General features: G+C 44.5%; 1 protein-coding gene across 1 annotated transcript; it reads right to left on the reverse strand.

Moving 5' to 3' along the window:
- Nucleotides 1-14,714: 14,714 nt before the first annotated feature.
- Nucleotides 14,715-23,849, reverse strand: LOC308333841 (uncharacterized protein). Its single transcript, XM_080790345.1, has 4 exons — nt 22,353-23,849; nt 19,414-19,537; nt 16,838-16,893; nt 14,715-15,469 (listed from the first exon to the last, which is right to left on the reverse strand). Exons 1-4 carry the CDS (start codon nt 23,211-23,213, stop codon nt 15,332-15,334), a joined length of 1,179 nt encoding a protein of 392 aa, XP_080646471.1. The 5' UTR covers nt 23,214-23,849; the 3' UTR covers nt 14,715-15,331.
- Nucleotides 23,850-27,776: the final 3,927 nt, after the last annotated feature.

Genomic DNA, 27,776 nt, shown 5'->3' on the forward strand with positions numbered 1-27,776 from the left:
CGAAATTGGGGGAATTCTATAGATTATGAAACGACCTTCGATCTGTGCGCTCTCAAATTCGACGATATGATTTGTGGATGGTAAGGTATGCTTCATATATATTCATGTTACTTTTCTGCCTGGCGTTAATACGAAATGCAAATGCATAGTCAGACTGCATGAATTCCTTAAAATGCATTTTAAGACAGGCTTGTGTTCGGTTGGAGCTATGAATAGGATACTGCTGTATGTTACATTGCAGCCAGTCAGTGCAACCATTTCAGATGATTTCAGCACCGCATGCAATGGGGATTTGTTTACTGGTCTCTGCATAAATCTATACGTTTGATAAGTCGATTGGCTGCTCTTGTTGTGGAGTATAATGGCTATATAGCCTACTACTATATAGTCTACCAACCACATCGATCATAGAGAGGGAATGTGCGTTGTGTTATTGTATTGATACACAGTCGAGCTATATGCACCGTCAGGGCAGGTGTTGATTCATTTCAGACGCCTGTCTGACTCAGTCTCAACATGAAGAAAGGGTGTCACCCCCCGTCAACAATTCTACAATCTGTCTAGAATTTGAACATCTTCAAAGGGTCGATGTTTGTTATTGTGACAGGTATGCTTCACACCATGAAGCATACCTATTTGCAAAATATTATGATGATGATGGTGATGATGATGATGACGATCATGTTGCATGCATTTTATAACATTATTGCCTCTGTAGGCTAATACAGAACCTTGCATTATTCGAACATTGAACATCCATCAATTCAACTGAATAAGAACCGCGCGGCCGCGGACGGACGGAGAACCCGGTGCTATTTATAGTTTTCTCAAGTGCAAATGGGTGCAAGGGATTGCTGTGTCAGATTGTCTCCACCGACCTTATTATACCACCTCCTCCTCCCCCGGCCAGCCGTATGTGCGTGTTTTTCTCTGTGTGTTCACTGTGTTTACAAGAACACAGAGCATTGCAGACCCCATGATGATGACACATGTAACAGTGTGACTGAAGAGAAATTAGCCAAATGAAATGAGAAGATCTGCTCAGCCACCATGCATGGGATCAAAGCAAAGGCTTAATGGAATGCAGACTTAATCCCCTTATCTGTGGTTATCTAACACAAATAAGCTCTGCGGTTTTTCATATTATCATTGAGTTTTTCCAAAAAGTCATACAAACAAACAGACAGACACCTACATCTACAAAACACCAGCTATAAAACAAACACAAACACCTAACAGCTATACAAAACACCAGACAAATAAGTAGGCCAACTCAACACATATAATCAAATTGAACTGAACGACCAAACATTTAAAAGAGAATTAGTACAATACATTTGCATAAAGAGCGGCATTGATCTCCGCTTTTTAAACTAATAATATTGTTTCACTTATTCTCTTTCATCTGCAGACACGGCAACACCAGCAATGTGACCTGCCAGGCTGCCACCATATCTCTTTCCCAAATTTCCTTCCTGGCCCTGTCCTCTTTTTCCTCTATCTGTACTCATGTACTGTACATGCTGGTTGACTGAGAGTGTATGCATGCTCCTGCAGACATTGTCCAGGACTCGGCACATCCTCGCCATACATTAGAGCTCGACATCATTGCCTCGGCTGCAATTCGGGCAACCACTGTCTTTGAACCACTTTGAGTGGAGGAGAGAGAGGAGGTCGAGATGTCTGGGACTCTCCTCCACCTTCTCCTGGCTGGGACCTGTCTCTGCATCTACGGCACCCCGGGCCCTCTCCACCACCTGCACCTTTCCTCCACGGAGGACAGCAGGTGTGGTGGACAGTGTGCCGGCTCAGTCGCCCCCGATGTAGCCACACAAGGCGTGAATTCTGGGTTGTTGCATTCAGACAGGTCTGCCCGTGACGTACGGGAACGTGTGACTGGACTCCCAGTGAGTGTAGGAGGCAGAGAAGGAGCGGAGGTTGGCCCAGATGGACCAGGCACAGAACCTAAGGGGGCGGTTGCCGTGATTCAGGCTGCAAACGGGGACAGCCTAGATGGAGGATCTGTGTCACGCGAGGCTGGTCGGCTGGTGGCCAAAGAGGAGCTAAAAGCTGAACCTGTTGACAACGTCGAGGCCATGTTAACTTCTACCAGTGAGAAACAGGAGATGACTGTGGTGACGAATACACCAAAACAAGCTCTGTCGAGATTTTCGGCCATGGCACCACCACAGCCACAGGCACTCAGCCTGGGGGCCATGCCCCAGGAGAGCAAACGTGATGAGGCGTACAGTAGAGGAAGTGTGACCAGGTTTGGCAGCTCTCTCCAGGAGGAAGAACCAGAGGCCAGCATACCGTCGTCCATGGATCCTCCTGCTTGGATGGAGAGGCTGACTTCCAACAGTGGCGCTCTCCTCAGTCCCCTCTCATCACCACCCTCTCTTTCGCCTCTCACTCCCATGCCACTGTCAGCCTGGAGCCAGGAGGGCTTGACTATCTCTACACTCTTGCCTGACATCGGACCAAACCTGATGCCCAGACAGGATGGCCCAGAAACCCTTTGGACCGAGGCAGTGAGACAGAGCGGAGGTATGTCCAAAAGATGCACAGGTGCATGATCAAACAGGTTGATATACACAATGTGCACGTTGAAACACATGACTTGATGCTTTGTGAAACTTGTTTATTATCTTGCTCAACATGTCCACATTTGCGAACTGAACAGCAATGCAAACCAAAGACAGAACCACAGGAATATCACTCTCTGGCCCCTAAAGATGTATATATTGACCGCTGTGACAGTAGGATATTACCCATAAATAAATATATTAGGCTACACTTAAACCTTATACGTTCATAATAGGTCCACTCTTTTTTCCCTCAACACCAACTCTATTCTCTGAAAATAGCCTACAATCTCACAACGCATTGCGTTGTGACACGTGAGATTGTACATCGGCTATTTATTTTTTTCATGGCTCAATTGCGGTTAAGTCACTGTGGCCCTATAAGAATCTCCTCCACTGACTTTGTTTGATGGTGAGCTGGATTTTCCATCTCATTTGACATCGCTGCATTTCGGTTGCTTTCCATACAAGACAAGGCATCAGGGAATGAAAATGACACATCCAGTAGCACATGATCGCCTTTGATGATCAGCAAAGAGAGGCGCCCACTTCCAAACCCCATCGGGGACTTGTGGCAGTCTAATTACTTTCTATTCCTGAGCCCAACTCTGAAAATAAATTAGCATTACTGCAAAAGAAAGACGTAAGGGTGCATTATACAAGTCTGCAGAAAATTCAACCTTCCTCCTCCTATTGCCATCTCTCTGCATTCTCTCTGTCGTCGCCTTTTTTCTCATCTCTCTCTCTCATCTCTCTCTCTCTCTCTCTCTCTCTCTCTCATCTCTCTCTGTCTCTCTCTCTTTCTCTCTCCATGCTCCTTTCTTCCATCCAATCTTTTGTAAAGACTGAGTCAGGCTATTATTCAGTAATACAGAGGAGGGAGATGGATTAGAGGAGTCTGTCTGAGCCAATGTGTGTTCCTGGCATCCCTGTGGGGACTGTCTGTTTGATGAAGCTTTCCACACAACAGAAAGAAAACTGGCAAGACAAAAATTCCCAAAGTGGTATTATGTAAAAGGATTGCAGTAGTCTTTGTATGCCTTTATTTAGGCTAGTTTTGGACAAAAGCAAGTGAGCAAAGAGTGACAAGTGCAAAGAAAACAATTAGAGTTCTATGGATATCAGGTGAGGTAAAGTAAACATCAAACCTAGCATTTGTCTTAAAACAATTTGTTCTCAAAAGTGGGGTCCTTGGTGGGGTTCCAGGGGGTCCTCAGCTAAAATTCTTAGTAAAGCATCACAATCATTTTAAGCACTTTATCCATATCTTATACCGCAGATTTATATAAGCTCAAAGCATGTCATTTACGTGTGTGTGTGTGTGTGTGTGTGTGTGTGTGTGGCCTAACAATAGGTGGCATGAAAAAGAGCAAAGGCAAACAACTTGCCAAATACTGCTCTTTTTCAGCTGTTATAGGCACTTTGTCTGTGTGGAGAAAGGTGCCATGTGTATCCTTAGGTGCCCATGAACTCTCATGAATTTGTTTCCCTGTAAAATTGATTGTAATTCAAATAAAGAACTAACTAACACTGTGTGTGTGTGTGTGTGTGTGTGTGTGTGTGTGTGTGTGTGGTGACCCCCCTGTGCTTGTGTTGTGCCTGCAGAGGACACGGTGGCCCCGCTGTCTCAGGACGAAGCCACCGAGGGCACCATGTCCTCGGAGGCGCTGCCTCTTATCTTCGAGCCCTTCGAGGACGTCGTCACACCGGAGGGTGACGGGGGACAGGCGGCGGCGGGGGGGGTCACCCTGCTGCCGTCACCCGTCAGCTCGCAGCCACCGGCTGCCATGGCGACCGGAGGGATGCTCCTCCTGGCGGACGCGGACCTCGACCCTCAGCCATCCTCGTCGCCGGTTACCGTGGAGACGGACGGCAATGCCGCTGCTGCCGGTCCCTCGCCCCCCGCCCCCCCATCCCTCCTGCTGCCGGACTGGATGTCGTCCGGGGCCGCCGAGTCGCTGGACCCTCCGTCCACGGCCCCGCCTCCGGCAGAGAGAGGTGAGAGAGGGTAAACTGGTGATGTGAGAGGGTTTTGTGGAAATCCCTATTTCTCTCTAGGTCGTCCTAAAACGAGCCCTCCATCGTTGCTTCCAGTCATCCCGGTTGTCCATACATCTGGCCAGCTCGTTGGTACTTTGCGCTCCTGCGTCGTTCTTGAGTACATCCATGTTAGCGTGGGACGTCCTCGTGACCGGTGCCCGTGTGCTAATACAGCATAACAATCATTTTAACCACTTTATCCATTTATATGTTGGCTATTCTTTTTTTTTTATCCGGGTCCGGGGGGAAATAAATATCAATTTGGGGGTCCTTGACACAAAAAAGTTTGAGAACCACTGACTTTATATAATAATGCTAAAAGGATAACAGAAAAAGCCCTGAGGGCTTGTTTCCATTGCAGTCCAATGTCCTGACAATTAGTGGTGGTCAAATACCAGGAGTCTCCAAACACTTTTGTGTCTCCGGGACCCAAACTTACAAGAATACATTATGAATTAATCACATAAGCCCTATATTTAATAGTGAAAATAAATAAATATATACAAGCTCACAAATAACGTGGATTCACCTAAGCCTCCTCCCCTGAGGAATCCACGTTATCATTATGGCCAAAGCCAGGCTGTAGTGGTAAGCAACCCTGGGCCTCAGAGAACCCCTGTAGTTACTGCTGTTTGTTACACCATCAGGATTGTAATTGAATTCACCATAGTGTCCTTCAGTTACTTCAGTCTATTCAGGAACCCCGAGGCTTCATGCCAATATAATTACCTTCCCGATAGGATAGAAAGGCAGTAATACACCACAAGGGACTGTAGTCTACCGTCTATGGACTGTGGCACACACTTGGATTTCTGACTGTATTCAACCCCCAACCAATTCAAACCTGGATCCCCATTAGCTAATTGTTCACGTCCACACATAATATAAAAACATGACATTACAGCCAAGACATTAAATGTCAACTAATGATACGATAGTTGTGCAAGTACGATGCATTTGGTTGCAAACATCTCATAGTTCAGAACTTTGACATTCGATTCAACAGAGACACATAAAATAAATAAATAATAAATAATAAATAAATAAAATGGGAACGTCACAGTAAACCTGGTGTCCTTCCCATTGGCTGGTGGTTTGTCAACAGGTGCTGACAGGACAAAGGACCTGAAGGTGACTGGCTCCTCTCTCTCATCCACCCAGTTCTCTGCTACAACTGTAGCCATGGCACCCCATCGGGCGCTGTCCAACTCCATGTCAGGGCTGGAGGCGATGGAGTCTGAGGGTACGGGACACACAATTATTTTCTGAGCGATTCTTCTTCTATGGGTTCCTTTTTGGATAAATCGAAGAATCGAGAAACACATTTTAAAATGTGTTTTTAAAAGCCAAATGGCTGAAGGGTAAAGACGTGTGTGGTGGTAACAGACAGTGGTGGAAGAAGTACTCAAATAGTTTTTGTATTTTAGCAATACCACAATGTAGAAATACTCTGTTAGCAAGTAAAGTCCTGCATTGAAAATGTTACTTGAGTAAAAGTACATCACCTAGGCTATTTTTGAATAGCCAAAGCATAAAATAAAGTATATTTTGTGCTAATAATCTAAATATGCAAAGTAACTTGTAACTAAAACGCTGTCAAATTATTTGTGTGGAGCGCCGGAAAGTACAGTAGCAGAGTAGAAGTGAATGTAGAGTATCGAAAAATGGAAATACTCAAGTAAAGTAAAAGTATGTTAAAATTGTACTTATGTGGAGAGTATGCTCACCACTGGTAACAGCATAACCGTCGTCTGTTTGTTTGTTGCCTACAGAGGAGCCAGATGAGGATGAGGAAGATGAGAACACAGAGGAATCCGATGAAGAGGACAGCGATGAGGATCTGACAGAAGTGCCCCAGACGGCCCCCACAACAAGACCCCCATACAGCATCATCCCCCCACCCCCTGTATGGGTGCAGCGCAACCAGGGACTAAGTACGACAACATAGAGCAAGGGTCCCGGGACCCCCAGTGGTCCTCGGCGGGGTTCCAGGGGTCTCCAGCTAAAGTAGTTCATATACTGTAGCATCACAATCACTGTAAACCACTATATCCAATACTTTGGCTATTAAAAGATAGCAGATCCACGGCAAAAGTATTCAATTAGGGGCATGAAAAAGTTTGAGAACCTCTAGAGAGTCATTGTGTCAGGGTTGCATGATCTGCTTTTGATATTCCCTGCTGCACACATATTAAGATGTTTTGTTTGTCTCTCCCTCTCTTGCAGTGCGTAGTTGGGTTGAACTGATCAGAGAAAAGGTAAGACTGCCCCCTGCTGTCTCTGAAAAGCACTACACATGTCTCTCCTATTCATGCCCTTACAGCTCTTTAATATGTATACTGTATTATACTGTCACTCATTGTAAAGCAGTTAAGTCGTGCCTTCATTCATTTATTATAAATATATTTAGTTAGTTAGTAGAGGAACGGAAAACCTCCGCCGAAAAGAGATTTATTCTGGTCCTGGCATCAACCTCTATTATGCTCCTTGTGCAGGCGGGCTATGTGTCAGGTATGTTGGCCCCTGTGGGTATCGGGATAACGGGGGCCCTGCTGATTGTTGGCGCCCTCTACAGTATCCGGATGATCCACCGCAAGAGAAGGAACAGCTACAAGCACCAGAGGAGGAAGGCCAGACAGCCACAGGTCAGTATTTACAACTATACTGTGTGGCACAGGGTCAGCACGTTTGATTATTTTACAGGAGTGGTGAGTGGTGACTGATGTTTCCATTTTTTCCCCTTCTTATTCAAGTTGTCGCTGTTGAGCACCGAGCCTTTCTACTTTTAACTGAAGCGCGTTGCAATAGAATGTCATGTCAAGGTTAAATTTGTACACTACAAGAGTAAACTGAAGATCTTACTGTGCAAATAACATTTTATTTCTACAGATTTGACTGATAGCATGAATATGCCATTGCCCCCTATTCCCTCTCTTATCCGTGCTACACTGTGTAAATAACTTTACATCTCTTGCCTCGTTTTTCATTCCCAGCAACCTAGAGAACCCGGTCCCGCCCGACAGGACCAAGCCATGCTATTGGCCGACAGCTCCGAGGACGAGTTCTGATCCGGTGTTGGTGACCAACGGCTGCTGCTGCCATGATATAAGGACGCTCAGCTCCACATCTCCATTTCTACGACGACATCTCACCCTGGGGTGTTTGCTTTATGAGTCATCTCATCTGATCAAAGTATGACAGCGTAGGGCACCACTTTGCACTGGCTCTTGAAAGGTCGGCTCCACCTCCCACCACCGTGAAGCTTCTTTTATAGCCAATATTATACTCCATCAGACAACAGCGTTGCTGCTCGCCGACAAGAACTGACTTGAAGATCGACAAGCGACTCAGTCCCAGGTTCCCAGAAGGTGGCGGCACCCCCATTTCCTGAGCCGGTTATTATAATTTTTTACCATAACCTCATTTGATTGGATTGGCAGCAGATTTTAATGGGAAAAACACACATAATGTGTAATTTGTGTTTTCCAAATCTGCTGCCAAGCCAATCAAATGAAGCAAAGGGACACTGAACCAGAACCTTCTGGAAAACTGGAACTACAGTTATGCACAGAGCTGATGATTAAGCTTGACGTTGGTACTGGATACACACTTCTTTTCAGACAATATCATCAGGTGTGGTCGTTTTTGATGGGGTGGCAGGATTGGGCAACAGTCAGGCCAAGTGAGCCAATGAAGACAAACATGACACGTTTTGAAAAACACATGGCTCTGGAAACAGTTTTTCTCATCAGCCAGGCTGGCAGAATTGCACAAAATAATTTGTCTGTGAAATAAAATGTTGTCTGTGAGTGCTCGTGTGGTAGGGTTAGTATGTATCTGTCCATTAAGTTTCAGGGTTCGAATCCACCGCGGTGCATCAGGCCTGGCCTAACCTCTAGTCTACACAGATGTGTGTGGGATGATTAACTGGCATAATTACTCAATTTGGAGGGGAAAAGGGTGAAATGAATTAGCTACAAAAAAGGCAATGGCAGAATTTGAATTCTGTGTATTTCAGTTAAATAAAAAGGGCCGTAGCCGATGATGTAAACCTGTAAATATTGTATGTAGATGACTGGGGGCCAATGTTATGTTATTAGTGTACAGTACATAAGAATTCCTTAGCCCTCGTCTCCTGTCATTTTAGACTTAAGTTGACTGGAACAAGATTTCCATAATAGATCAACACATTTTATAAATATCCCGTTTACCATGAGAAATTACGCATTTAGTATCTAGCCAACAGTTCAGTGTGCATTCAGCAGAAATGTATATATGCATTTGTTCCAAGCCAGCTCAGTTGTTCATAAAATAATTGTTGGTCTTCATCTTACAAGAGCACGAGGCAGAAAACAGGTCAGCGTAAGCTTCTATTCCTCTTTCTGTTCCTTTTGTCAAACCTTTGCTGTGAATACAAAGCACACCGCAACACGGTTTCTCTATTTTAGTCAAGATGTTCCAACCTCATCGCAGATGTCCTAACGGAGGCGATCTGTGTGGGTGTGTTCCCTGTTTTTTTTGTTTTATTGATGATATTTTCTCATGTGTTTCTCATTTCCAGCACTATTGTCACTGACTTCAGTGAATGTTTTGGTGTGACAAGAGTGGGTGCTGTAAGACAGATAGTGCATGGTTCTCAAAGTGGGTTCTGGGGACCCCCAGGGGTCCTCCTTGAGGGGTCCCCAGCTAATTCGGTTTACTATAACCCCATGGCCATGGACCCGTCCGTGGCCGATAATGCATAGTAAACTAGGGGTTTGTGTTGAGAATCACTGCTGTAAGGAAATGGTTCTAAACCTTTTCAGGGTCATGATGACCCTCCAAAATACATTTAGTTTGACTCCACAGATAAACATGGTGAAAATAGCTAATCTGAATGCTCACAACTCGCAATTTTACGGTCATCTGGGGTCCTGGGGACCCTCCAAAATCATACTGCCTTAATATAAGAAGGCATGGTGATGGCTGTCGCTGCTGGGTGTATTGTTGCTTACTTTGTGATTCTAAGATCTCAGCCATCAAGTTTTTACCAATGTAGGACAGAAAAGGGTTTTAAAGAGGTTTAAAAATGTGTTGTTCATCTGAATAATGTTAATGTACATACTGTACAACCGATCTACAGTCTATACTGATCATTTCTTACGTTTCAAGTATCAAATGTATATTGTCTGATGTGCTTGATGCACAAATATTATTGCCTTTATATATATATATTTGGGATCAGCGTTATGTCATATATTGATGGCAAATAAATGAATTACACCTGTCAGATATCATGTGTGTACACGGCAAAGATCTGCTCGTTAACCTCCCATTAAAGTAGTGGCCCCAAGCCGGCAAGGTGAACATTGCTTTCTCCAATAATATCTACAATTCTGAGGATGAAAAGTGATCGGTTTTCAGAATGTCATATCAGAAGGGCTTCGAAAAACTACTTCAGAATAAAATATCGGCTGTCGGGTGTCCAAAACTGTTACGTTTCAGGATTCAAATTAAAAAATAGCAGATCTACGAGCTGTGTTGCTTTACGCCGAGTTTCGAGCCTGTGTATCTGCTACATTTGATGCTTTCGTGTAGTACTTCTAGTGTAGTATGATACATTTGGGACACTAATTTACAAACAAACCCAACAGCAACGATATGATTAGACCTCTGATTAGGTACATTTTTACGTTCTGGGTCTAGACAAACATTCTACTATAGGTTTCTATATCCCCACATCTCTGCCCTAAAATAAAAGAACCCTCATAACCTCAAACTTCACTAATAGTCACCAAGCTAAACCTGTTTGGGGTGATAGAAACAAACTGACGACACGACACAACAGGCACCAGTCACTACAATCCAGCTTACAGCATTAAAAAAATCAAATAATTTATTTCTGTGTTCTTTTTTTCCCCCCACATTAAATAAAAGCTATTGTTGGACATTTTCAGATCAAAATGAAAAGAGAAAGGGGAAGAGGGGCAGGGAATCAAAAACAAAAACTGACATGCAAAACGCCCCTTTTTTCTCTCTCCCCTCAGCCCACTTTTATAGAGTCAGTCAGGGGGCCGGTTCCGGTCGCCCCGAAGCCTGCAAGAGGCCCCTGTAGTTGGTTCTGGTGAGTGGCGCAGCTTAATTGCAGAGTCACGTTTTGCTCATTACATCGGCAGACTGTTCTTTAAGCAAAGGTCTTCCTGGGAGGGGCGGAGGATTGTGGGATTAGGTCTGGGAACAGTTTAGCCCAATTTATACCTTCGTCACGCAACGGTATCTACTTGCCGAAAGCGACACCGCCATGCAACGTGGTGTACATTGGGCTTTTAGTGTAAGCTAGCTGGTGACGCGATGGCCACTAGCTGGTGACGCGATGGCCACCCGAAGTCCATGAAAGTAAAAAGTCCTTCTTGTAAGACACGATTACATTTGAACACTTTAACTGGCAAAACAAGTCACATCTCTTTTTGTGAACACAGTCGAGCCGTGACGAGGAGCAGTTGGTACTGAGTATTGGGTTGTTCTTAGGCATCGCCACAGGCCATGGCTACAGACTTGAGATTGACGACAAAGTCCTTTCAGTTGATGCTCATAGTCTAAACTGAGCCGTTTGACTCACTGTGGCAGGCTGTAATGCCCATAAAACCTAATGGCACTGCCAGAGTTTCACAACATGGAGGGTGTAGAGGGGAGACCCGTTCCACAAAAACCAGAACAAAGACAGTGCACAACTTATCACCAAACTGCCTCCTCATACACAGCTGGTTAGAAATATTGTAACAGGTTACACCTCTCCTGTCTGTTAAGTCATCGTATGAAAGAGGAGAGCCAGACAGTGATGGGGTACAGACAGTAAAAGGTAAATTCATTAGGATCATGGCCCATATCAAAAGGATAGAAGACCCATACACCTCTAGAAGAAACTCATATTAGACCAAGACGTCGTCATTTTTGATTGTGAGGGGAAGATTGAAGCGGGTTGAGATACTCAATTGCGCATGTTGCCACCCACCGAAAATAGCAGATCTAAATGAATCTTCAGTAAGTGCGACACCAGCGACCAACTAGTAAATATATGCATAAATCCGGAACGATCCATCACTGGTTGGTGACGGATAGGCAGAGGAAGTGAACTCTTCCTCTTTCATTCATGACATCATCTGCTTTACAACCTGGTCATTCTCTTCTAGGCAAAGCTCCAAAAATCATCCAAGCACAGAAATTCACCAGAAACCTCAATAATAAAACTCAATCAATCAACCAACCAACCAACCAACCCCCCCACACCCATCCACAAAATAAAATAAAAAATAAAAACAGATTCACAAAAAAGGTGCTCTCGATATAATCTGATGAACAAAGACCAAACACTCGCATACAAATCTGTAAAATAAAAAAGGGCATGTCTCCCCCCCACCTCAAACATACACAGGTTGTTGTGTGGGTCGACAGGACTGTAAACATGTACTCTGCCCTTCAGCTCGTGGCCTCGCAGACTCCATTCATTTCGACTGAACTGCACTAGAAAGAGGAATAAACACGATTAATTTCCTCAATGCATCTCAGAGAGAGGGCTAATCTCAGTTTACCTCAATTTGTTACGGCTTTAAGGTTCATGACTGTGCTGAAATGGAAGAATTACATAATTTATCCAATTTCTTTTATTGGGGAAAGTGAGACCATGAGGCCTAATGTATGATGGCATGTCACTCGCCGAAAACTTGCAGAAATATGATATTAATCGATGAATATTGAATATGGTTGAATATTCACTTTGGACGTCTCACTGGCTGGAACAGGAAAAAACACAGGTGCAATGATCTATGTGAATTGTAGGCAGGATCAAAGTGCATAGACGCGTAGTTGCATTACTTGACTCACTACTGTTCATCATCTAAACTCAGATTCCACTATAAAAATGTTCAGACCTGTATTGTGGAAGTTATTCAACCGGTAACAATGCGCAGAAGGGTTTGCCGTGTTTATTCTCCCTTTCAAGCTTTGCTAACGATCGACACATTTGTCTCCTAGTCCTGTGTTATCAGATCACAAAAAAAACAGTTCCTTCCAGGCCAATTACTAACTAGTCCTATTGTCCTTGTTAGAAGTGGGCTGGAACAAAAGCCTGCACCATAGAGTGCTGTGGTTTCCCTGTGTGCGGCCTCTGAAAAGTAGAGACAAAATCTAGACAGAACCGATTCCACACGCACGCACATACACACGCACGCACGCATGCGCACACACACACACACACACACACACACACACACACACACACGAGCAGCAATTGCCAAAAGAAGTACATCTGACCTTTGTTCATTTTACTATAGTTAAAACTAAGAAAAACAAACAACATTTACTAATGCAAAGTGTCTTTGCAGTGTGGAGAATTGGGCCATCCTGGTGCATGTGTGTTACCGTGTTTCCCAGGTGGGTGTCTTTCTGATGTTTGAGAGGTTGGTACTAGTGCATCAAAGTTAGCAGGGCACCTGGCTGGGATGCATGATGCGAGCTGGACTCAAAAGCTGTGGGCAGCCAGCATGAGGTTGTACAGGTGTATGGTGGAACAATCTAGATAAGCCGAGAGTCAACAAAAATAATAAAATATGAATCTGCTAAGAATACTTGTCTTTTCTTCCTTTTATCGAAATCGCACGCAGCGCAAACACTCTCAGGCAGGCACACACACACACACACACACACACACACACACAGACACACAGACACACACAATATTTAAACAAGAATCCAGCATGTTTATAATACTAGCCCCCTCCAGTCTGATGCTGACACCAGAGAGCCAAGTGTCCAGCCTATTAGCAGGCAGAACTCCCGGGCCGTAGTCTGTGTGAGTGGTGCTAGGTATAGTGGCACTTGTAACCAATGAGAATTAAGGATAATTCTACTGGTAAGAGGGGTAATAGATGGTAGAACGCAACCGATATATTACTTATTTGTCTTTTCTTTTAACGAAATAGGTATCGGCAGTTATGTAGCCAATGTGTCCCAATTTGTTTTCAAAAATCTAAAAAGGGAATAGGGGTTAAGTGGTTAAATTAAATCAAGTTGATTGTATAATTAACGTTAAACGTTATTTTCATGTATTAGTTTAATATACATTGTACACTTAATTAAAAAATATATATAATCCGTCAAAAAGTTATGTTTATTGTTATTTAGCCGTTTGCTTATAAGTTAAATTTGATCAAATCAAAGTTTTTCAAATTGAATCAGACCTATAAATCTGGCATCAGTCGGGCTCTGACAGACAGACACAGTAGATAGATAGACCACCCCAAGGGCTCTGTGTAAAAGAACAAACCAGAAAGAGAGTCTGATTCTTCTTTAAGGGACACTTTGCTGTGCCTGGCAGTCCATCTGAAGGGGGATGTGGGGGGAAAAATGTAATAAAGAAAGATAATATCCAATCATTCCACTCTCCTTTGGAGATTGAGGAACAGAATGATCCACCATTTTGGGGCAAAGTCGGAGCTACTAAGGGGGAGTGATTTGTTTAAGTTACCTGCTTTGCACCAAAAAGTTGTTTACGCGGAGGAATGCGTCTGTGTGGCGCGGGGGAAGTCAAGTCTCAGACCAGGCTGAGATTTGTGCGTTTGCGAATTGACACATACTCATACTGTCCCCAGACACGTTCCATTAAAAGCATCGGCCCTGATGCTGGAGACAGGATGGCAAACGGGCGCTGTCCTCGCTTCAGGACGAGGGACAACACAGATGACACATTATGACGATGCACACAACTCTCAAGTTTTCTTTCCGCCAAAGCAGGCACTAACACGTGCATTTTGCATACACAAACGCACTCACACAAACCACCCACGTCCTATCTGTGCGCACGCGCACGCACACACACACACACACACACACACACACACACACACACACACACACACACACACTTTTTTCCGAAAACACACGGCAGTACAAACACTCAGTCACACTATAGATTTTTCCATCCTGTCTAACTCACCAAGAAGAAAGGAAAAGAAACACAAAAAGAAACTCCACAACTATTTTCTTCCGAGTCTGTGATGGGTCACCCCCCTCCCCTGCCCTCCCCTCCCCTCCCCTCCGTCATGTGTCCTGGTTTGACTTGGTGTTGGTTTTCCTGTGTTCGGGTGAATAACTGTGTGGTGCCTCCTTCTCCGAGCACGCAAAAAACCTAACATGTGGCCTACCCGCCTCGAGTTGCCTCGCACCTCACTTCCTGGTCAACAAGGGGTCCAAGCTTGAAGGTCTAAAAGGTCATATGGTCCGAGGCAAGGTCATCCCGGACAACCTTCACTGGCCCTCCACTCCCCACCCACGGCCCTTAAATCCTCCTCTTAGGGTCCAACGACTATAAGGGCCATATTCATAAAAACTTTTGGTGGGATTAATAGTCCGTTTTAAGCCTCAGGATGAGTTATTTGAAGAGGTCAGGGGACCAAAGAAAATACATGGGGTGTGTGTGTTTGTTTCTTGTAGATGTACTGCGTATGAGTACTCTATGCACGTGTGTGTGTGTGTGTGTGTGTGTGTGTGTGTGTGTGTGTGTAGTCTGTGTGTGTAATAGTGTATGCGTGCATGTCAAAAAAAGAAAAAAAAGGGGGGTGAAATGATGGGGCAGGATTGAGGCTGTTGAGCTGATCGTCAAAGGAGGTGAGCGACACTCCACTGCCCACCACACACACCCCCTCTGTCCAATTGCCTTGATTTGTGTTCCTCTAGCGGAGCCACAGTTTGAGTCGCAGGGCATCCACTCCATTCAGGTAGTATCTGAACAGCCGCTTGTCTCGGACAAAGCCTAGGTTCTCATACAGCTTCAGGGCCGACTTGTTGGTGATCTCCGTCTCCAACACCACCTGCGGAGACGGGGACGAGAGCCATGTCAGTGGACAAGTTTCAGTTTCGCTCTACTTTTGAGCCGAACAAAAGTATATATATATTTTTTATAGGTGGCTTGAGAAGCCAGCCTGTCAACAATCACCCAAAGCAGTAGTCGCGATGTAGTGGCGACCTTTTCATGATTGGTTGGCCAGCCTGTCACTCAAGGTGCAGCTGTCTGTTCCTTTGCCACACTAGGACAAAAACAGTCCTTTTCATTATTGGCTAGGGCTGGCCTCTAAGCCAAACGATTAGACACAGATGCATCTGTATATAAATCCTCGCAATGTCCGACAGGCCTAACAAAAGTATTTTTTACTCTTATGTACAAGACTTGACAGTAAAGGACCTTGAGCTAGTTAGTGAGTTAACCACTTTCAACCTGCCGTCCGGGCATGTACAAGGCCATCTACAAACTCACAACGTCGCACAATGCAACGTGGTCACGTTGTGAGTTTACGGATCGCCCATCATACAACAAAGTATGAAACAGGGCACTCAATGGAGGCGTTTGGAGTGGTTAATGGAGGAACTGATGTATAAATAGTCCCAAACTTCTGTGTTTTGAATGAAATCAGTCAGTCAGCAGATATTTGTTTTGGGATTGTTTTTCTTGACACGTGTGTAAGAAAAAATGCACCCTCATGTGTCGCTGACTGGTGTGGATGCCGTTGTTTTGAGGCACACAAAGCACGACACACTGAAACTAACTCCACCTTTAGTGTGATTGCATTGATAATGTTCATGAAAATATGATTTTACATTTCTTTCAGATGCCTGATTGCTAAAAGACATCCGCCAAACTTGCACAAAGAGCAAAAATAATGACTTTGCATGATAAATTGTAAAGAAAATGAATAAATGCATTTGATCTACATTTGTGTAACCCAACTCAGAAAAAGAAAAGGCACAGCAATACGGTGACATAAAAAGGTCATCCTTTTGTCTGATGCAGCGAAGGGGACAGACACGGAATCAATGTCAAACTCTCCGTGTCAAATTTCTGCTCTATCATTTTGATTTTAAATCATTTCAACAACACAGCATCACACCCTTTTGCACCAAAATAACTTTGGTTCAAGAACTGATTCTGTTCTACATTCTTAGAAACTAATATTCAGTGGAAACACTGGTTCAATGTTAGGCCAAGGCGGGGAAAAAATAACTGAACCAGTTCAAAAGGGGCCTCTGTGTCGCGTGTAGCTGTATTGTGCATTACATTCACACACATTCATACACCAGGATCGAACTGGGAACCTTGCAGTTCTGTATCTGTACGTGTCTGTTCCCTGTATCTATATGCTGTTGGCCCTTGAGGCAAAAATGTATCCGTTTTCTTTTCTTACCTCGTCACAGTCGCCCTCTACCATGGCATAGATGGCCTTCTTTACCAAGTTAGTACCTGAAACAGAAGGCGCACAGTTCAGCCAAACCACATAGATAAGAAGCACACAATGGCCAGCGTAAGCAGCCCTTGGGTTTGTGTATTGTTCTTGTTTACTTCAGAAGTTCCTTTCACAGAGCATGCTACGGAAAGTGACTGAGCACGCTGGCAGAACATGTACGTATAACTTATTTTAAGACATTTGCAATAAACAGGGCTCACTCTTTGTACAATGCAGTACATTGATCAGTTGTCAGTGCAGCATACCACAAGTCACTGCAGTACAGTGTAGCACATAAAAGTGTAGAAGTACAGTGTATAACAGAGTGTAATACAGTATAGTGCCGTGCCATATCTCTCTGCCAACATATTGCAATCCTGGCATGCTGCCGTGCCTAAATTGGCCCCCCACCGCCCCACGCATCGTGGAAATACTTTCTGAAACGTACAGTTTAGTCTGAACTCAATGTCCTGCGTTTTGTTGAAGAAACTGACGGTTAAATAGCCTATCAACAGTCTACGCTCTACTCCATGTTTGTGGGAGAGATGTGGGGGGAAATCCAAAGCACCAGTAAAGAAGCATTTTCCTGTACGTTATAGTGTATATACTGTAACCCAATCAAAAGAGCATATCGTTGCTGTCGGGCAGAAGTAACCGCATATCTCCATATTTTAACTTTTTGTGTTTTTTCGTAAAGTAACGCCATACTTGATCATACAGCGTCTAAGTATCAAAAGTAGCTGATCGGCAAGCTTGAAACCGTTGCCAAGATTAGAGCTTGTAGCTCTACTTTTGCTTTTTGAATCCTGATTTTTTTTTTTATATATACGAGATATTGAAGTTCCAGAATTCATATTGGAATGTAATTTCACTCTCTTGTTTGCTCGCTAACTTACCTCTCTCTCTCTTTCTGTCACTCTCTCTGTCTCGCACATACGCACGCGCACCTCGACAAGGAAATGTGAAAGAAAGTAGTCGAGACAAGAGTATGGAAATTCTTGACAATAATCCATGGATGAATAAAGTTATTTTTTGCAGCCAATGTCTTACTTACGCCAGCATTGTTGTGAAGCAGTTTTTACTAAAGAAACATTTGGCAAAGGAGACGGACGGTAGGGGATGGCGGATTTAGCTGCGATTGCTGTGGGTAACCGCAGTTTAGGGTGGATTTGGGTCAATGCAATGTAGTATTAATGAATATTGGATAAACCGCGGGTGAAATAATGCGTAAAATAAATTAATGGCATCTATCTATAGGCCTATTATAGCTTTTAAAAACGCACAGAATCTCGCCATGCGTGCATTACTGCGTTAGTATTTTAACATTACATAATTTCCCACCCAAGCACAAATTAGACACCTATACGCGTTGGCTTGCGACGGGTCCTTGCTAAACAACAACACAGTGGTCTTCTAGGCTACAGGCAGCTAGGCTAACAGGCAGCTATAGTGAGAGTCTGAGAGAAACTTAAAACTAAATTAAAAAAAGAAAGGAGGAATATAAGTTTGGCGTGGGACTGGGAGTGATTTAATTTCTTAACCGTGCCGACGATGGGCCGGATGGATATGCCTAAACATGTTGTGATGTGAGAATGTGAATGAACGTGGACGGCTTGTTACCATGGATATGGAAATATACAACCATTACGTAACATTGGTGAACTGTGACAGTGGTGAGTGACATTGTTTGTTTGTACGCATGCATAAGTACGTATAAGTAAGTAGCTGATCTACAAGCTCCCAACTACAAGCTCACTGTCACTCACAACGCATCGCAGTGACACGTTGGGAGTGGGACACGATTCGGGTGACAAAAAAGCTCATCCACAGGTCTCTAGTAGGGGAAGAAGTGCTTTGGTGCGACTGTCAGAGGGAGGATTCATGGGCGGTGACAAAGTCAAACCCAGTATATATATTGATCTAAAAATGAGAAAAACCAACCAGGTGCTCACAGGAGATAAAAGTAGTACAATTATGAAGTGCTGGTGGTAATTCTAGGATCAGTACTGTGGGAAGAAACACTGGATAAATCAGAGGAGAGCTGAGCTCTCCAAGTGCTGGAGTGTGTGAGGTTTTGCGTCCCTAAGGAGACGCCCGAGAGGCATCCTAACCAGATGTCCGAACCACCTATGCTGGCTCCTTTCCAGGCGAAGAAGCAGCGACTCTACTCCGAGTCTGTCTTGTGTGACTGAACTTCTCACCCTATCTCTAAGGGAGATGCCAGCCACCCGTCGAAGAAAACTCATTTCGGCCGCTTGTATTCGCGACCTTATTCTTTTGGTCATGACCCACACTTCATGACCATATCGGCTTTGATTATTTTTTATTTACATTAGGACAAGTTTGGGGGACTACAGTGATGAAACAAAAGTGGGGAGGAAGTGGGACATCCGCGTTACTCACGGACCGGCTCCGTTTTCAGTGCTTCCTTTGCGCAGAGTAGACTGTATGACAGAAGGACTTGAGATTTATGTCAGTCAACACAGCTGGAGGAGAGACTACACTACATGCAGTGCAAAAGTGGCTGAAGGACTCACCGATGCTTTTCCTCCTGTGCTTGGAGTCCACAGCCAGCATGGCAATGTAGCCGCGACGGAACATTTTCTTGTGCATGTCCAACTTACACACGATGGCTCCAACACACTCCTGCTCCACCATGGCCTGAGACACACACAAACACACAAACAAATATGTTATTCCTTGGCATCTTCAAAGCATTTTATGACAGGAAAGAGAGGCTAGAGAGAGGGGAAACATGCAATACAAGTCTTGTGTGGTACTCGAACACCAGCACGTTGTAATTATGTGGTCGTGTCAGCTCAATAACTTGGTTGAGCCACCAGGACATCCTCTCTCACGCACGCACACACACACGTTCGTGGACAGACTCCTGGAGTGACCAGTGCAAGCTCAGCTCCCTCTGCCAACACAGTAGCTGACCTGTCTCTGACCCTGGTTGCGAAGCATTTCCTCTTGTCATGTGCTGTGTTCAAGTCAACAGTGGGTTTTCAGCCTCCAAGTGAGAAGAGATGGTGACATGACATCATAAGCAGTCACACTGTGGTTCTGAACATTTCGTACAAGAAAATCTCCACACTAACACAGATTTATTTAAGTAACAGATTTTCATTTGATTACATCATGGCAAACTTTTGATCGAGCAGCCAGTCTAGGTTTCATAGTAGGTTTACCTTTTTCTCATATTCCAACATATTTTGATAGTACTTGGTATGAGACTAGGATTTATATTCTAAGGCTATTCCACTGTTAAGACAGATGTTAGGTTCTTAGCTTACATATATGATTCTTGATATACAGGTAGGTATATATAGCAGGTCGTCCAATGATCCGTGGGTCGGCGGTTCGAATCCCGGCTCCTACTGTCCACATGTCGAAGTGTCCTTGGGCAAGACACTGAACCCTACATTGCCTCCAATGTGTTGGTCGGTGTGAGCTTGCCACCATTGGTGAGTGTGAATGTGGGATGCTGGCGTTGACTGTTCGCCGCTTCACCTCCCAATGTATGAATGAATGAACCATTGTAACCAAATTTTGCACACACACTCCCTGGATGCCAACATGAACCTCTGCCCTAAATTTTCCAGAACGGCCTGTTATAGCACCACCAGCAGGCCAACTTTTTAAAAACACATTACTCCTCCAGATTCTGTCCAAAAATCCCGCAAATCGTTACACAGTATCTCTATAGTCATGTGTTCAAGACGGATCTGTCCGATATTTCATATTCCATCCTAATTAGCTAACATTGGCTTTCAAAGTTTGCAGGATTGGCCCGTTTTGAACACAAAGCCTCAAATCATGAATGCAGCGTACAATTTAGGTGAAATCTTTCACTGACTTTCCTACTAGGCTGAGGAATGGAATATATCCCACCCTTTTCACATTGGCCTGTTATAGCGCCACCACCAATAGGTGGATTTTTGCTAAACACATTTTTGGAACAACATGCCTCAAATCATCCAATTGCCATCCAAGGCGTAAGAAGAAATGGCACCCTTCACATTGGCCTATTATAGCGCCACCAGGAGACCACAACCTGAACATGTCCTTCTGGGCCTGTGCCCAGAAGGATAATGTACTACCATGTGTTGTTCTTGCTTGTTGTGGCTCTGGATTAAGAGCGTCTGCTAAATGCCTTAATTGTAAATTGTATTGCTCTTACCCAGAAAAGCACAGACGGCCACCCTCTCGTGAAAGTATCACAAGAACTAAGGGCAGGTGGCGTAATTCTACAGATTTGGAGTAGATTTCTTTAGTACCTTTTATCGATTTATAGTAGATACAATTCTGATCGTAACATATTCATATAGAATGAAATGAGGGCAACATGTTAGTCATGAATAGGGTTGGGATTAGGATCCTTTAGGATTTTACCAATTCCGATTCCTGAGTGATTCCCTCTGAACGATCCGATTCCTTAACGATTGCTATATTTTTTTTTATATTGAATAAAAATTGTTAATAAACAGTAAACACAAATTCACTCGTAAACACAGTATTGCATACATTACTGCAGTAGTACTCAAACAAAGGTCTAGGGAGGGACCTCTGGGTTACTTGAGGGGGTTCCATTTCCAAATGGACCCTTACAGGTCCTTACAACTGTACAATAGAACCAAATGGACTTGTGTACACTCTCAGAGTTATGGTGGTCCTTAAAAATAAAACGTTTGAGAACCACTGGTATTATAATTGTATAACAGCGTGAAGCCCACAATACACATACCATACCATACTAGACGGTTTCATAAAACGGTTCCGGAAACGGTTCCAAATGTGATCATGGAACCGATTCCGGTTCCTGAGTTTTGGATCCGTTTCCTCTGATTCTGGATCCCAACCTTAGCAATGAATGCAGTGTGCCATTGTCACCAAGTATGCATTTATTGAAATCTCCCAAACTAAAGTAAAGAAAATATGTCAGCTTCTGTTAAAATACGCTGTCCTGGCTGCAGGCAGCGTCCAAGCTCAAGGGCGCTATAATAAAAACTCCCTGTCAGGCCTTGTGCACTGAGGGATATTTATAAGTGCTAGTTGTTGGCTGTACTGTGTATTTGTGTACGTGGGCCAAGACTACATAGCACCACTGTGTTCAGCTGCCTCCTGTGACCGACAGGCTGACAGGTGATTATTTAAGTGCACTGGCCAGGCAATGCACTGTACATACCAACTCCAGCAGTAGACACACCCTATATCTGTCGGATAAACACTGAGAGGTTGCAGTTATACCTTCTCACCACTCACCAGCGATGACAGAATACAGGCTTAGACCACACACCTATTATGGGCAAGTCAAAATAGCCATCTGCGGGGGGGAAACGGGTCTTAAGAAGACAAGACAACCGGTTCAGATCACAATGCAGCTTGAATATAATGATCTCCATACAAGCAAGTCATAGGAACAGAGCTGGGAACAGAGCTGGTAAAGAAGATGGTTCTGCTAAGTTCTACTCACCAGAAAGCAGAGCTGGGGCCAGTTGTGGATGAAGTACCTATAAGTGTAAATGGAATAAGGCTCAGACAAGTCCTTTGTGATCAGTCTCATGATCCATGGCATCTGTAACTCGGACTCGTAGCGGACGTAATGGATCCCGTGGCTCTCTTCCGAGGCGCTTTTCAGGTTCAGGTCCAGTCTCGCCAGCTCTGCCGCGGGGGGCTGCTGCTGCGGTGCTACCGCCGGGCCGAGGCGTGTCTCGACATCCCAGTCGCCGACGTGATGATCGGGGGGCTCGCTCGGTGGTCGCGGCGGTTCCGTGGGGGGGAAACACTCCCCGGTGTCCGGGTGGCTTTGCACAGCCTCAGTTCTTGTGATACTCGGCATTCCGTTCATGGTGGTGTTGTTCAAGAGACTAGTAGGGTGGCCGCCGGTGCTTTTCGAACGGGGGCCTCCTTCGTGGTGGCAATGCTCGCTGTTGTTTGTGTCGCTCGGTGTCCCCTCCGCCTCCACGGCGCTGTCACAGTTGACATCGGACGGTCTGCTAGGATTGTCGGGTCGGTTGTCTGTGCGCTGCTGGCGGCTGTCAGCGTCCTCCGGGGGGCTGATCATGCCGTTCAGCTGCTGCTGTTCCTGGGCTTGCATCTTGAGGTGGAGCGCCGTCGGGTTAGAGTGCGACGACAACATGTTTTTCTGATTTTTCTTGATCGCCTGTCGCTTGTCCTCCTCGCCGACCTGCGACTCCTCGGGGACGGGGTCCTCCCTGCCGCAGCCCGTCTGCCCGTCCTCCCCAAAATCCGCGCTCCTACCCCCGGGGAAGGGAGTAATTTCGGCCGGGGATGCAGGCAATGCGCTACTAGGCCCAGTCGGCACTGTAGCCATCCCACCGCATTAAGGTGGAGATTTGCACTTTGATGGCGTTGTACGCGATTGCATTCACGGCGTGGAGGGTCTTCGCTGACAAGAACACAAGTCACTTCTCCGAATATTTCATAAATCCGAGGATTCGTGCGGCGGTACGGGTTTCCCCTGCGACGTTTGTCGTTGCTTTCTCCTCGATATTTCCCAGCTGCCGGAAAGTGCTGTCGAAGCAAATGTCATTGCGACAGCGAGCAGTGCACAGGGGAGCCGCTTTACGACAGTGGTGGTGAAATGTGAAATGCATCTTGTGATCCTTGTAATGCATGCTCATTGCTCACATATTAAGATATTATGACCTGTCCTAATTCCTAAATATGATATTTTATCACTGGCCTATTCACATTTATTTATTTTACACAAAATTGTATTAAAAAGTAACGCAACGTTAACTTTGGGACACACAGTCAGTCACACACTTGACTTATTTGTTTCTTCAAATAACGGAGATGGCATGCAAAGTGTGTCACTGCATGTGCAAATTCACATTTATATTCATTTTGTATAATGCGATTATGAGATAGTAACAGGCTACAGCACCAGTACTGGGATATGTCATGTGGTGTGGCTCAGTGGCTGCAGCAAGACACTTGGAATACCGTAAGTATATTCTGAAACCCCTAAAAGTGTAGAGTTAGTAGAAAGTAACTGTGTGACTGTGATCAACTGTCGACCTTCAACGAGTTTTATACTACAGTAACATGAAGTTAAAGTGTGCATTGTGGTGACATAATGATGCCATACCAGTAGAGGGCGCCCTCCAAGTTGAAGTTATACCTTGTAGTTTTTATTTATTTATTATTTATTTGACCTTAATTTATATATAGGTGAATCCCATTCATTGAGATACTATGAGTTTGTTCAGTACAAAAATGATGTCTTGTAATGCGATAGTTAGTCCACTAGATGTCGCCCTTGTCTTACTGGTAACCATGCAGTTGAAGACGTTACCACAGGAACTCAAGACCAGGATAATTTCATTTCATTCATTCATTCATTCGTTTGTTTGATTGTTCTTTTGTTATTACGTCTATTAAAAAAAAATTGTCGGTTTTCCTCTTTTAGTTTATTTTCATGACTTTCTGGTCATTTTAGTTTTTCTGCACACCAATTTCTCTGTCTGGATTGTTTTTTGCAATAGGTAGGCTATACATAGCTGGTGACCAAGAACCCCCCTCAAGAACCCATGGGGGTTCCCTGGAACACACTTTGAGAACCACTCAGATAGAGACTGCATTTCAGCACTGGACAGCTACCGCTGTCTTTCTGTGATATTCCTAACTTTGGTGGTTGTTGTAGGCTAGCCTTTTTATATCACAAATTCTAATTTCAATAAGATAACATTGTCAAACTAATAATGGAATCGATTGGTGACTGAATACTGTCTCCATGTGGCAGGATGATCCTCTGTTCTCCTAATCTCCTTGTCTCCACTGGCACTCATTCCTATAGTTATTATGGCCAGGCTGGCATCAGTACTTTATTAATAATTTCTGCTTTATTCAGGTAAGAAAAGAAAGAACAAAATGTCGGTATTAGAAGGAGGCATTTAACCACTTGAGACAAATGACCACATTGGAATGGAAATAAGTCACCGACTATACTGTATATTGTTGCTGAATTAAAAATGAAGGACACTGGTGTAAACAAGTCTTAGTGCTTTTTCTGGTTTTATCCTCGCAGGAGTTTTTGTAATGACCTGTACTTTCGTTGAACTGTAGGCCTACCCATTATACAAACTGTGAAGTGTGAATACCAATTTCAATCAATCAATTGGGTTTCATCCTTGATGTTTCCCCTAGAGCTGCTTGGGAAATGGAAGGTTCCAAGTTTGATGCCCGGCTCCGGGTAAGAGCAAGACAGACACTGAGCCCCTGATGAGCAGAGCAGGTTGTTGCCTTGCATACATGGTTTCCTCCGCCATCTGTGTGTGTGAATATGTGTTAATTTAATTCAGAGCAAATAGATTTTTTTGCTGATGGGTTCCCAGATTGGGGTGAATGTAATGCACATTGTAAAGCGTTTTGGATAATGGCACTATATAAAACAGTTCCTCGATATACTATAGCATGGGTGTCAAAGTCAAGGCCCGCGGGCCAAATGTGGCCCGCCATGTCATTTAATGTGGCCCGCCTGCCTCAAGCTTTCTTTTTTTTTCCTCCGTTTTTTTAATAGACAAAATATAGGCTTATAAGTAAGGCTGCATGATATATCGAACATTGCGGAATTGCGGAAATTGCGGAAATTCTAGAAATGGATAAATTGCGGAAATGGAAATTGCGGAAATTGCGGAATTCCGGAAATTGCGGAAATTGCGGAGAAATTGCGGAAAAAACATTCCGCAAATTTTGCGGAATTGCGGAAATTGCGGAAATTGTGAAATTAAATACAACACATTGAGCAGGGCACTGCAGTGAGTTGAACCCCGTTCCGGTAAACCAGAAGTACGACACCAGTGCCTTAGCTTTTGTGTATTCAACTATTTGGGTAACATGTGAGCTTTATCTCTATAGGCTAATAAGTTAACAATTACTACTACCACCCAGTTGAAATCTGCATTGTGGTTTAACACCCCTAGGTGCCGGTGTTGCTCTATGATACTCAAAAGTCCAGGCAGACTTTCAAAGAAAGAGTTATAAAAGCATCATGTGCTTTCTGCCTTCACATCTCTGGACAGGTACACACACTTGCACACATAACAGACTTAACAGTAGTTCACTGAATAGCAGGTATGCATGAACATGGAGCCAAGGTGCAGAGAGAGACAGACGGACAGACGGACACAGACAGACAGACAGACAGACAGACAGACAGACAGACAGACAGATCTTTACCATAATTGTACCTGTTCGTCAGAGACACCAAAAAGAGACAGAGTGACAGTTAAAGCCATAAAAATAAAAGGAGAAAAATTAACAGGAAGAGAATAAGAATGAAAACAAAATGTAGAGAGAGAGGGAGAGAGAGACCGCAATTTGAAAGGGGGGGGGGGGCTGAGAACTGGGTGAAGAGACATGCACTATCAGTTCCTCTCTTCAAATCTCCTTTACGGGCCGATCTGCTCAGACACACTCCTCTTAATTACTTTCTCTATCACTAAGAGAGCTGTGACTGGGCTTGAGAGCATCATTTTCTTGCCAGAGACAGTTGGCTGCTGTGAGCCCATATACTTCAGTCTCTGGGTCCTCTACCTGTTTTCACCCCCCATCTCCCTTTATTCCTTTCTGTGTTTCATTCTCTGCTGCTGTCGTCTCTTTCGTAGCTCTGTTGTTGTTCTTGATGTTGCTGGTGTTGTTGCTGTGATGGTGGTGTCTCCCTTTCATTCCAAATATCTCCAGGGCTTGAGTTGCATGGCGTGGCCGTGTTGCCTCAGTGATTAGCGCAGTTGGCAGTGGCACACACTCCTGTTTATCTATATGGCGATGGCTGTGTGTGTGTGTGTGTGTGTGTGTGTGTGTGTGTGTGTGTGTGTGTGTGTGTGTGTGCACGAGCGCTGAGGGACGTCTTCCAAAAGGTACCGTGAAAACTCATACCCCGTAAAAGGTCATGTTGTTTGGTACAGTACATACTAGCCCATCCTCAGTGGACAGAGGGGACACAGTGAAATTAGTGCTAACTCAAAGCTAAATGAACACAGATGATTTTTATTATGAAGACTACTGGAAATGTATGACAGGGAAACTATTTCTCTTCCTCTCTCTCTCTCTCTCTCTCATTCTGATGGTTCCCTTTCTCATTTCTGTCTTTCTCTCTCTGTCCCACTCTCCCCCAAGCACCCCAAATGTCACCCTAGTTTTATTTCTCTCTCTCTCTCTCTCTCTCTCTCTCTGAAGTCTTCTTGGGCGTGCGTGTGTGTGTGTGTGTGTGTGTGTGTGTGTGTGTGTGTGTGCGCGTGCGTGTGTGTTTTTCTCCCCCCCCCCCCGCCCATCTCGTTGGCTCCCTTGCCTTCCCGTTACGCCGCTCACTTCCCCACGTCCTCTTCTCCTCTTGTCTGGCGTCTGCTCCTTCAGAGCTGCATTTAATTAGTTTCTCTTGGGTTAATTAGGGGGCCAAAGTTAGGGGGTCGGTCCGGAACAAAAGCGGGTCAGGCTGGATGGACGCAGGTGCCCCGGCACAGTTGCCAGATTCCTCCGTTCAGATTAAGATGGTTGGAAAACTGTTTGACAGAGCCGGAGAGAACCTCTGTGTGTGTGTGTGTGTGTGTGTGTGTGTGTGTGTGTGTGTGTGTGTGTGTGTGTGTGTGTGTGTGTGTGTGTGTTGGGGGAGAAGGGTTACAGTGATTGTTACAATGTCTGGTTTAAGACCGATTCTACTACAAATGCCTTCTAAAACAGTAGTTCTCACACTTTGAAGATGTTTCAAAAACACGCAAAAAAGAATAATGTCTGAACAGTCAGATTGGCGTAGAACAAATTAATTTGTTTGCGACCTTTGTTTGGCCCCTGCATGGCAGGTGTAGGACTACATTTGCAACCCATGAATTCCCGGTTTAATGAGTTATGAAAACTCACTCCAGTTTTCTGGCCT

This window comes from Protomyctophum bolini, assembly GCF_963924005.1.
Source record: "Protomyctophum bolini genome assembly, chromosome: 19".
Taxonomy (NCBI): Eukaryota; Metazoa; Chordata; class Actinopteri; order Myctophiformes; family Myctophidae; genus Protomyctophum; species Protomyctophum bolini.